At 43.0% G+C, this 12816-nt stretch overlaps 1 protein-coding gene across 2 annotated transcripts in view; it reads left to right on the top strand.

The window, feature by feature from the left end:
* chm (lysine acetyltransferase chameau) overlaps positions 1 to 12816 on the top strand; it is a 32897-nt gene that overhangs the window by 10889 nt on the left and 9192 nt on the right. For both annotated transcript variants that reach the window (XM_089590906.1, XM_089590905.1), the window contains exon 10: positions 12383 to 12476. In XM_089590906.1, the coding sequence (XP_089447032.1) occupies positions 12383 to 12476 (94 nt within the window). The remainder of the gene's footprint in view (positions 1 to 12382; positions 12477 to 12816) is intronic.

Genomic DNA, 12816 nt, shown 5'->3' with positions numbered 1-12816 from the left:
AGCGGTGGCGTGCGCGGTTGTGTATATTATGCGTGTGGAATCGCCGGAGGCGAGAAGGAGGGAGTGTATAGGGAAATTCACGGGGAGTAGCGAGCGTATGGCTGATTGTTGCGCGCTGCCGTCTCTTTTTTTTTTTTTTTTTTTTTTTTTTCGGCTTTGTGTCTCGTACGAAATGCTCGGCGTATAGGCGACGCTCGGAATTTACGGTGTTATCTTGCGTGGGAATATTATCTGAATTTTAATGGTATGCCTTTACGTTACGTGTGTGAAAAGATGCGAGGTTGTTGTTTAGATTGAGATTTATTTATTAGTCATTTTAACATATCTTGGTGGAAATAGTTAGGTGCCATTTTCTGCGAATAAAAGCTGTATTTTGTCTTATACTTATACATTTTGGAAGAGGAAACCAATCACTTTTTTAAATATTTTTTAATCTTCTCGTGTTTCATCATTATCAGCTGATAATAATATTATTATCCCAATTTCGGCAGACCAACTCGAAGCCAATCAACTTTCGATTAAAAAAGGCTTTATAAATAATACAAAAAAAAAAAAAAAAAAAAAAAAAAAAAAAAAAAAAAAGAAAGTCGTATTGTCAAATCCTGGCAAATAAATCTGGGAATTCCGATGACCAACGCAATTGTACCAGAACCACCCCACGAACGAGTATACCAGCTGAATTCCCCCTGCGAGCATTTCTTTTTCACTGTACTCGCCACTACAAACAATTTCCCAAACGCATTACTTATACCTATACGTTGTATTCCTCGGGCCACCCTCCTCGTCTGCGACAAAAGTAACCATAAGATAGAGCCCCGACACTACCCTTGACCTTAGCGGCGCTCCCTCGGTGTATCAAACCAACCGCGACTTTGGCTCCCACGGCTTCTGATGGCCTCGACAAAGGAAAAACCAAAGCACGCGCGTATATACCTATGTACGGGTGTGCTTATAAGCGCATGATATAACAACGACGGGAGGGAGGGAGAGCAGGGTTGCGAAACGAAATTACAGCCGGCTGGCTCTTACGAGCGCCCGAGGCGAGCTTGCAAGCTCTCGGAGAGTCGCAGACGAGGAGGAGGAGGAAGAACGAAATGAATAAAGAACGGAGCCGGGGTGGGTGGAAGAAAATAGAGGAGGAGAGGCTTGGTCGGGGGGGGGGGGTCGTAAAGATCCCGAGAGCACCGGGATAAGGCGGCGGACGGGAAAAAATAAAGTCCACCCTCGGGAGCTGGGACAGGGATATAATACGTGTACGGGGATGGTAATGGTGTTGGTGGTTGGAAAACGTATACGGGAAATGAGGAAAAGGAAGGAAAAAAAAAAAAAGAAAATGTAGATGTATACTCACGTAAGGGTGTGTGTAAGAGGTAAAAAGCCAAGGAGAGGAAAAAGGGATGCGATTTTCCTTAAAAAATGCCCCTTCTGGCATCCAAGAGTTGCTGTTGGCAGAAAGAGGGAGGGAGAGGCAGTTTGCGGAAAGCCGTAGCTTCCCCGCTGTTGGCGCTCCGCGAAAGCGTGGAGCGGGGAAAGGACGAGCTGCTCGGAGTCAGACGAGGGGAAAAGCAAAGGGCGTCAGCGGCTGCAGTGTGTCGCGGCAGGACGGCGTATTGTGCTGCGGCGCGGAAGAGAGGGTGGGGTGGGTGTAGCGAGTTTTGACGAGTTTTCCGTATTAATTCAAACTGTGAATGGCCTTGGTTTAATTAGGACGCGTTTGTGTAATTGCACACACTAGCCTTGCGAATTGTTGTGCTGCTAGTTGTTTTGGCGAAGGATGATGAGCTTATTTTGATACTGAAGTGTGTTACGAGGGGATGAGGGTTCAAGGTTGGGGCGGAGGAGCAAGGGTGGAATGAATGGGTGTGGAAGACAAAAAAAATAAATAAATAAATAAAACACCCGTGAGAGGTGCTCGAGGGTAATGCAAACGCGTGTGACTTTGTTGTTTGGTATTTATATAACATATAAAGCTGATCACGAATCAATAGTGTGTAGCTTTTTTTTAAACAATATTTTAAAATAATAAAATGTCTGAGTGAAAAGTTTTTTAAATTCTTTCGTCCAATGGGATAATGTAAAAAAAAAAAAACGAGTTAATCAAAAATGATTTCACAGTGAGGCATTACCACCTTAAAGAGTAGGTAAAATATTCACAGCACAGTTAACTCCTGAGGATACCTAATTGTTTTTTTTTTTTTTTTTTTTTTTTTTTTTTTTTTTTTTTTTTTTTTTTTTTCGTCAAGGTTGGCTCTAATTATTGCGAAAGAGTCGGCAGCAACACCTCGACGCGCTCAACTCAAACCAACAAATTCAACATTGAAACAATAAGCGATGCGCAATCGCGCGCCTATTCACAAAGAGAAAGTAAAATTGCCCGCAGAGAAGAGAGACACGTTATTAGGTACGCTATCTGGAGTAAAGAGGGGTTGGAACGAGACGCGGAAGTTGAACAAAAGAGAGAGAAGTAAAAAAAAAAAAAAAAAAGACAGCATCCGCAGAGAGAAAAAGAGCCGCCTGGAGGTCGTCGATACTACGCGCCGGTGGAGGGTGGGCTCTCCTCAACTCGCGAAACCCCTTTCCCCCCGCTCGCTCCTCCCCCGCCGTGCACAGGCTCGAGGTCTGTTGCCTCGCTTTACTCCTGCCGGTGCACGAGCCAAGCCGATCGATGCCAGACAGTCCTGTATATTCACACGACCGAATCCCAAATGCGCGCCACCGGCACCCTTTTTGCAACACCAGCCCCCACCCCCCTTTCCTTCTTCCGCGTGTCCTGTACTTCCTCCTCCCCCGTGTATGTGTACACGCCACCGAAAGCATCCGCATGCGTGTATCGGTGTACCTTTTTTTCTCTCTTCCTTTCTCTCTCGCTCCGTGTGCAGCAGCTACAGGCTCTATCTTTTTTTTTTTTTTTTTTTTTTTTTGACAAAAAGGTAGCGGCTCCATTTTTCGCGGTGCCTCGCGAGGGCCCCAATTACACGCGCCTCGACGCCCTTCCGCACAGCGCTCATGGACGCAGATCGTAGCCCCAACCGTCTGTCCTCGTACATGGTGTTTCATACAGATGTTTTTTAGAATCCCAGCGTGTATTACACTATGCGATACGTAACATTGACGAGTTGTATCGAGCGTGTGGGTACGGGGTGGAAATGACGTATGCTCTAGCACTTTAGCGCCCATCTCTCTCGAGATCAACTCTTTTTTTTTTCTTCTTCTTTCTCGCGTAACGACTGCCCCTTTTTTTTCTATTTGCCTTTCTTTATCTCGCGACGAAGAGAGACGAGTAATTACGGCGGTACGGGTGGTTCGCGTCTGCCGGGGAGGTGCTCCACACGTAATTGAATTCGGGCCGACGCGGCTGCTCTCAAGGAGGTTTTTTTCTTCCCCCAGTGTTTGTGTACTTAACGTGCAAATTAGGACGACGCGAATGTTGTTACTTTTTTTTTTTTTTTTTTTTCTTAACTGGAGTTGTTTTTTAGTCCTCGAGCGTTCAATGAGCCGTAAAGGTGAAGTAATTTTTCATGCATCGTAGTGAGCAATAAACTAGATTTTTTGAAAATTTCAAGCTCGCTTTTTTTTTTGGTCAAACGGAACGCAGAGAAAGCGTGGAAATGTGATCGATGGTCGTTGTCTCGCGAACAACACCAATCTGATCACAAGAGGCGTCGAGTCGAACAATCGTCTTGTTGTTTTTTTTCCTTCGTTTCCGAAAAATCAATCGATGATAAATTAATATCGACCAGTCACCTACTCTCCCACCTCGAAGTAATTAACAACAATCGGCTCGCGAGATGACGAGCGAATCGATCGCGATATTTATATACATGCAGGAGGGGAGGGAGGAAAGAGTTCGCGTAAGCAGCTGCCGCGCGAATGATAAATGCGTTGACAAGCAATATCGCGTATATATGTATATGCCCACGCATGTTCCCCGCGAAGGAAACGTGCGTGCATTATATAGTGCGTACTTTCTCAAAAGCGAAAACCAGCTCGGTGTTGCAGAAAACGGAGCACCAGGGAGAAAGAGAGAAACGAGTTGAGCGAGTTGTTGCTCGACGACAAGTTGCGCGTTTGAGGAAAAACCGCACCGGTGACTTGTTTTTTTTTTTTTTTTTTTTTTTTCGCGAAGGCCACTCGCGGCGTTCGCGGATGCGCCCAGCCTCGAGAGAGGAAAATAAAACCTTACCACCTTCCCGGAAGTCGATGCGCGCCCCGTTCTCTTCTGCAGTATCCATCCTTTTTTTTTTTTTTTTTTTTTTCTCTCCCTCGATAATAACACTTTTTTCCAAAGAGAAGGAGCCCGAGCGATCGCGCCCGACCGCTCAATTATACAGGCGAGCCCCCGTATATCGTATAGGTACGTGTAATAGGTAACCATATACTGCCGAGCGCGTCGATTTTGCGTGCTCATGGGTGTGCGTTTTCAACATTCGCCCACCTACATGTGTATGGGTTTTTTTTTATCTCCTCGCGTGCATAGGAGCAGTTCCACGGAAAATCGTTCGGTATACGGTTGTCACTATTGTGATCATTGATTTTTCTCAAACAGTCGAAAAGAGCGTGAACGTTTTTTTTGGGGAGGGGGACGCGATCACGATTCTCCTGATTATTAAATAAGCTCAGAAAAGTGTAGTAACAAAAAAAAAATCATCGTGTTTTTGAGGATAGCTCTGCCGATAGTGTGAGAAAACGCCTACAGAAGGAAGCCAAATCAAAGCACAAAATGTACTCTATTTAAATTTTTTCATCCTCACGTACTTAACGGATGGATTTTCGTAGAACAACTCGTATACAACATGTGTATGGGGAGGGGGGGAGGTGATGCATTGTTACCTGCATGTGTACGCGAAGTAAGGGAGGAAAAGGGGTGTCGGGTCTGTCATGAGGGTTGATACGAGTGCCTAGTGTTCACGAGAGCGTTTTTGTCCGACAGCGCTACCGGAATAAATAACGCTTGTTATACACTGCGCTTTATTACCTTTTTTTATCCTCTTTTATACATTTTTTTTCTTTTTTTTTTTTTTCATCTCGTTGGCGTAAATAATGTTAAAGCTCGGTTTTCGAGCAGTGCTCCGAGGGATGATCGAGTGCTTTTTCCCTTTTAATCTGAATTTCGATCGAAGTGGTTTTTCGTAAAATTAACGGAGTATTTTCGGAGCACAGTATCAACTTAAAACTACCGAGAGACCCAATCTCAGTACTTACCAACTCAATTCCTAATCATTCCCTGGTTTGGGTGCCTGTGTCTTTCCGCGGTGTGTGTACATCTCGCGTGTAGCCGTGAAAAAAATCTGCGTATGTGTCTTCCCTGTCTGGTATAAAATGGCACGAAAGGGCTTATCTCTTCCTCCCTCTCTATTTTTTTTTTTTTTTTTCACATATGTACACAATTGGAATTCGCTGGAGCTAGCTCGCAGCGAGACCTCTCCGTGCACCTTGTGGGTAGCTGTATACTTACACGCGTGCGCTTTGTTCGAGGCATAAAGAAAGTAACAACAGGCGCAGCGAAGGGGAAACTCCGGTGCATCTAAATATAGACGTGACCGTCGCCATGCACTGCCCATGTGGTGTATACCCTACCTTGCAGTTGTTGCAGTCGAGTCCAGTTGTTGAGAGACCGATGGGTATAGGTATGTCTCTCTCTCTCTCTCTCTCTCTCGTGCTTCGGTCTCTTATTAGCCCCTGCGCTTACGCGAGGTCAACGATGCAAAAGTACCTGTACCGATACGAGTCTCAGTGGCTGTATTTCTTAAAAAAATTTTTCAGTAAGGAGTTGTGATTACAAATTCCTGGAGACAAGGTTACAAACGTAGAGTAGCTATTGGTTTAAAGTACCATTCTATTATGTATCAGGAACAAATACAAATAAAACAAAATAAATTATTAGTTTTGTAATAACTTGATTATCATTTCAAAGAAGAATTTTCAGTTTTAACAGTACTTTCGTTTCGCAATGTCATTAAGCGACTGAAAAATTTTCAAACTCGATGAGTTATATATTATAATACATGAGCAAATAAATGCTCAAAACATATTTGAACACAAAATAGCACTTAATAGGTAAAAAAAAAAATAAATGAATAAATAAATAAAAAACTGAAATAAATAAGCAATCTTCATTAAACAAAACTTAAAAGCTCAGCAGCCAATAAAATCTTGGATAACTTTCAGGTTTCCGTATTTTCTTACGATTTACATGTCAAAGATGCATATTGTACATCTGAAAGGTAAAAAAATCTTTTATAATGTCTTTGCATGACAAACGCCAGCTATTATACGGTGCAAAGTTGATTGAGCTTTAAAGATTTCTATTTATAGTAACAATATTATTAAGCATTTTCTTTAAATAGTAAAGGCATTATCAGATTTTGGGTGTTTATTTCCAACTAATCTTTCAAAAAAAAAAAAACTAGTTAGTTCTTAATATCAATTTTTCATATATTTTCTACGATGCAGTCGTATAATACGCGTACGAAAGGGACAATGGCAGCGGATAATATAACGGCGTTGCTGGCTCGTTCGCTAATTTCGAGCTGCGGGCATTACTTAGGCCCGTCCTCTTGAGCTGTAGCCCTGCAGTATATAACCACGTAAATTATACACCAAAAAGCTTTAGCATATAGTACGGTAGGTGCTTCATCTCTGTAGAGTGTATACACATAGTATAGTGCCGCCACTCGTGAGGTAATCACGTGCTCTCGAGACTTTTAAAGAAAAAAAACTTCCTTTTCCTCCATCTCTCTTCTTTATTCTTTAAATTATATAATATTAGCCAGCCCCTCCCCCTCCCCCCTCCTCTGATATTCAATCGTTTTCAATTGATTGAGAAACTCACGTGTAGGACTGTACATCCGATGAGGTTTATTCGGTGTACGTGTACGCTCACTGCATAAATTTCCAGACTCAAAAATCATTGTGCGCCCAATAAACTATTTTTAGATCTCAATTCCGTACGCGTCGTATTCGAGCGTGTACGTATCGACTGTGCGGAGTCACCGCGCGGCTGTCTTAAAATAGCCAATCTCACTTGTCGGTGTTGCGCCATTGTGATTTCCTTTCTTCCCACTTCCAAGCCCTCCGAATTGCTCTGTGTGTATGTAAAAAAAAGAGCCGTTTCGCGATAGAGAGTCGCCTTTGCAGGCCTAAACGCGAGAAAACACGTCCGATTCGAATCGACGATCGTTCTTGCACCATTTCCACGAGGTAAAAGTTGTGGGCGGCAGAGTGGCGTGGGAGAGAGCGGGCGATGCCCCCGCCAACCGCGGGCACTATTGGGATTTTTTTTCATTGCGCTAAAAGGTGGCTTTTTTAAAGATCAGCGTGAATCTAAAACTCTTTTTAATGTTGTAAATCGATAAATAATCTCACGATCATAATGAACTTTGTCGTTGTTGTAGAAACGTCCATTGTTTTTTCTCTCAAATGAGGAAGCAAAAAAAAGCTTTAATCAGGCAAAAGAGTTTATTGTAATTTACAATATTAAAGCACTAAAGAACTTAAACTATTGTATTTCCCCCTTTTTGTCTGCTAAACTTGTGCCTTTTTTTTCTAACTCTCAATACTCGGTACTCGTTTCGTTCTGTTGAAGATTGTGTTTGCTTAATGTTTTTTCTTATCTTACTTTACCAATTAGTCGATCAAAAACGTGAAACAATGCTCGTAACTCAAGTTTTTTTATAAGATAACAACGGTCGAAAAAGTCCAATCATGAAACAATACAACATGTATATATCAGGGCAGTCACCTCACTTTTCTGTTGATAATAGCACACGTGAAATATCCAGAATTATCGATCTTATGTGTTGCATTGATGAAATCCATGAGGTTTAGCTGCATCGATCTCACAACGTACTGTATACAATAATACGTGTGTCACCGACGGAACGATCAAATTGATACTGTAGAGACACTAAAGTCGGCTCGCAACTTCTTTTTGGGATACTGGATTATTGGCGGCATTCGAGATCATTGGGAGGAAAAATACGCCGAAACTTTATGGTAAATACACGGTTTCGAGGAGCCGGTATGATATATATACGCGACGTGGGAGGTACAACGGGTCTCTCGATTTTTTCCTCCCGTGTCTCTTTCGACGAAGAAAAGCTTCTTAATTTTTTTTTTTTTTTCGATGCCAAACACTCATTTGCAAAGTGAAGGAACGAGAGAGAGCGTGGATAGGCCCGGTGTTTTTGGGATTACCGGTTTTCTGACGGTAACGTTGAAGCTGTCTAGGAGCTTCTATGTTGCGTTGCAATTTTTAAAAAAGAAAAACTCTCCTTTAGCCATTCCAATAGTCCTCCCTACAATCGACCGATTGTACACCAAAAATATCTTTCATTGGATGGCCAAACTTTATACGAAATTTACACATCACACAAGCATTAAAATGATAAATATTATCTCGCGGTAATTATCGACTTGATGTATTGATAACGATTTTTGAAAAATCGGTTGATCTTTCAATACAAGCGGAAAAGGCAATCGTCAACGCTCTAGACAAAAAAAAACTAACTGTCTCGCACGATAATGTATATACCCACATAGAGACGACAGACAGGCTCGATGTTTATTCGACTCGTTAAGTGTCTTACTACATATTGGGCGTGAAATCGGTGTCTCCGGCGATATGTAAGCTTTGACCGGGGCATACATATATACAATTATGCACACACAAGTCCGCCAGACAGACAGACATACAGAGGACACTCGAGCGAGCAAATCGTAAGGATAAGACGTGTGTGTGTGTGTGTGCGAATTGTGTAGGAGCTACAGCATATTCGCTAATCGGCGCGTGGTGGGCGAACAAATTCCGATCGACTTACGCGCGTCACGGAGGTGCATAGTGGCTCCGTTTACAACTGACTCGCCTCTGTTTCTTGTCGTCTCGCTCGTGATTCCTCGAGATGATTTGACGTACAAAGTCTTTTTAAACGAGATACGCGTACTGTATGCTCTGGTTGCCTTTTTCCCAATTGAAAATGCTCGTCCCGATTTTTCTCGTTCTTGATACGTTTGATACACCTTTTCAGAGCACGAAAATGTTGCAGTACTACAATCAGCCCGGAGCACAGAGCCCAAAGCTCGTTTTAAATCGAATTTAATATCCACAATGTAAGTTCATCTTTTCTCGGCTTCATACGTCCAACATATTAAATATATATGAAAAAAAAAAAAAAAAAAAAAAAAAATCAAATTCCAACAAACTATATACGTACGCAATAATCGTCTAGTTTGCATGAGCTGCGAAAAAAAAGGCTCCGCGTTCGTCTGATTGTTGCTGCGAGGCGAAAAAAATGCGAATTCCTAGTCCGCAGGCAAAAGAAACCGCAGCCACTATCTGCTGCTCTCGTATAATTTTCAAAAGCCCATAATAACAATGATCAAAGGAATGCTAGCCATCCAGCCTGCAGCGACGGCCAAGCGTGTGTGTCTGTGCTCTCTCTCTCTCTTTCTTTCCCTCCTCCTCCTCCTCGCGACGACGACTCTTCGTACGTATACGTATATTATATATGCTCCTTCTCGTCCAGGATATAATATAATAAAATATAATGTATACATGTGCTGTTAAAGTTCCCGGCGTCTATTCATTTCGACGAGCGTGCTGCACATTAGCCGTACGCAGTGTGCACGTCCGCAGTAACGAGGCGAGGAGCTCATTGTGAAAGGACTCAATTTCGCGCACACCCTACTCCCTCCCTGTAAGAGTAAATACATGAAAAAAAAAAAAAAAAAAAAAAAAAATTTCGAGAGTAGGCATACTTGAGAGTATATACATGGGACGCAGGTCAGCGTGGCCGTTTCCGGTCGGGCGTGCGTATGGATTGGAGGTACTTTTTCAGGGGCTGGAAGGGGATACGCGTTGGGGGGGCTTCACTGTTTCCGGCAATTGATTTTTCACGTAACTTCTGACATGATTCCTTCGAGGGTCGTCAAGGTTTCAGAGATCACGGGCCGTAACAAATTTACGCTCAAATTACGTAGTTTTGCGTCTTTTCAGCGTATGCATAAGTATACATTTTTTTTTTTTTTTTTTTTTTTTTTTTTTCTGTACAGACGCCCAAGGCGCCTGCTTAGTCCTGGTTTTTCCACTGGAGCTCCTAAGATGTCTTTTTAATTAGACTGGTACACGCTTGACTTGAAAATCCTTGCCAAATTTCGCGATTAAAAAAAAAAAAAAAAAAAAAAAAAAAGAGAGAGACCAAAGAGAGAGCGCTCGAGACGAAAGAATTTCCGCCGCGGCTAAATATAAACCTCGGCGCTTCGATTCGTCTCTCGGGCCTGACGATGAGGAAACTCTCGCACTACACGGCATAAGTATATACAGATCGGAACGGGCGATTCGCTCTTCCCTCCGCACGATATGTTATATCGGAGCTCGATGTTATTCACGGAATCGGCCGGAGCATCGTCGATATGTATCCTTTCGAACAAATCGACAGAGTGCTAATGTGTGTACATACATGCACACGTACAGGTACAAAGGACACGCAGAGCCACGGAGCGAACGAAAAGAAGGAGAGTCTCGAGCGTACACCGGGGTATTTCCCGTCAGGGGCGACGCGTGTATGCTCGCTGGCTGTATACGTATATGTGCTTGCTCCCGCCGACAACGGCCTAGCCTGCAGCCAGTGGGTCCGTAGACTACTCCTTTGCCGTGCTATATATACGCACAATACGCGCTGGTATACGGTGCGGTCCCAAGGTCGTCGCGCTCGCACGCCCTCCTCCTCGTTCTCCTCCAACTCGTCTTCTACACGTAATTTTTGCCAACGCTTACTCGTATAAGTATTGGTAATACGTGTGCCAGGGGCGAGTCCGCTCGACCCAGCGCCCCACGGGTTTTTCATCTTTGCTAACTGGGCCGCAGATTGGATTTGCGAATGGACGGTGTGTGGTTCTTATTAGTGGGCTTTAAAGAGGGCACGTGCACCACCGGGAGAGAGGGGCTGCTGCGTGGGCGTCCATTAGTGGGTGATGATGAAAGGGAGTCGCGACGAAGTTGAATTTTGCACGAATTCCATCGTTTGCCGGTAACTAATCCTGGCAGTGAATTTTTTTTTTTTTTTTTTTTTTTTTTTTCATTTCAATTCTGCGTGTACGATGGGGCTTAGGTAGGATCTCGGATTTCCGACGTATCAATCGAAATTAATCGCCTTGTACACCCACGCATTGAATATTTCAAGATGAATCCTGGATAATGGCAAATGGTACGTGGGTGTTAATCTCTTTCCTCTGCGGCAGCGACAAAAAATCCGTGAGCAAATCAACATTGTAGTCTGCAACACTCCATTACACGCGACTATTTAACGTATACGGGCGAGCTCGAGGGGGAGAGAAGAGAGAGAGAGAGAATCTCGTGACTATATACACCAGACTTTGGTGGTTTGTCCTTCAGGCATTGCCCTACACTCGAGGAGGCAGTTAGCAACAACTATTTTTCTCTCTGCTTGCTCGTTCGCTCTCTATCTCTCTCCATCTCGTTTTCGAACACGCGTTCTCGGGCTCCTCTCTCCGACGATGCTCTGCCGGAAATACCGGGTGTGCCACGAATAGCAAACCTTTTATTGAAAGAGCAAAACGAGAGAGTGAAGCTAAGAAGAAAGAGAGTCGAGATCGAAGAGCCGTGTTCTCTGCGGCAGAGGCCGAAAAATTTACGACTCTCGCGTCTCGTTGACGATGCTGGGGAAAATTGAGACGGGCGCGCTTTAATTGCGAACGATGCGCAGCACTTGGGCTCACGCATGCTCATTATCTTCGTTACATGCTTGGTGTGAAATTGTAAAATTGTATCAAAGAGTGCGAATATCCGTATACTCGCAAGTAGGAGGACGAGTCTCTGGTATGATGGAAGGAACATTTACCCATTCTCGATCGAGGCAGGATTCGTGGTTGATTAATTTTTTTTTCATTTACGAAAATAGGTACTGTACGTGTAAAACATGCGTTAGTTCGATCAATGCATGTTCTACGAAAGATGATTAAAAAATATAATCAAATAACACGTCATCGTAGTACAATAAGTGATAGTTTTTGGGTTCTTAAGAGTGTCGACTGACGCAGCTCAGTCGGTAGAGATGGTGAATCTCATTGAACTTGATTTGATTCGAGACACGAGATGAATTCACCAAAGGTATCCAGCGATGCCTTCTGTATAAATTACGTTAATCACAGCGAAACTCAGTTTTTCGAAGGCACTTTCAATGTCATGAACTAAATTTTTTGTTTCTGAAATAACACTCTTGTTATTTTATTGTCACAAAATTAAACCAAACGCCTGTACTCAAACAATTAGTTGAACACAATAACCTGCACGGCTCAGTCACCTTTAAAATTTTTTTTTTCTCTTCTTTTGTTAATTCACGTTATTTTTTCTCATCTGTTCCAGGAAAAAAGTTCCAACAACAACTACAATGTTTCGTGTATACTCACTTTGCCGCCGTACCAGAGGAAAGGCTACGGCCGACTGCTCATCGACTTCAGTAAGTATTCGGAGCTCGTTGATGTTTTTAATCCAATTGACGTGGATAGTAGTTATTGCGAGGTGGTTTTTTAGCAGCTGCTGCCTCGAGATCTTGTAGTGAATTAATACAAGCGTGCATTATCTCGTGATATTTTGAGCGACGAATAAAACCCCTTTTTCATTGGTTTAAGGGAAAAACCGAGTAATTCAAAGTGAACATGCTCGAAAAATCACTGCTTCATTCAGTAAATATCCACTGATAAATTAGTGAACGTAACGTTCACTTTCAAAAAATAAATAATTTCCATCCGAAACACGGACACGTGAAATTAAAGCTCTTTATTCGTGAAATACCCCAT

This window comes from Copidosoma floridanum, unplaced genomic scaffold (genome assembly GCF_036245765.1).
Source record: "Copidosoma floridanum isolate Cflo_tuat_1 unplaced genomic scaffold, Cflo_Japanese_pri ptg000013l, whole genome shotgun sequence".
NCBI classification, from domain to species: domain Eukaryota; kingdom Metazoa; phylum Arthropoda; class Insecta; order Hymenoptera; family Encyrtidae; genus Copidosoma; species Copidosoma floridanum.
The sequence above is the reverse complement of the archived record's forward strand: the minus strand, read 5'-3'. Positions and strand labels throughout refer to the sequence as shown.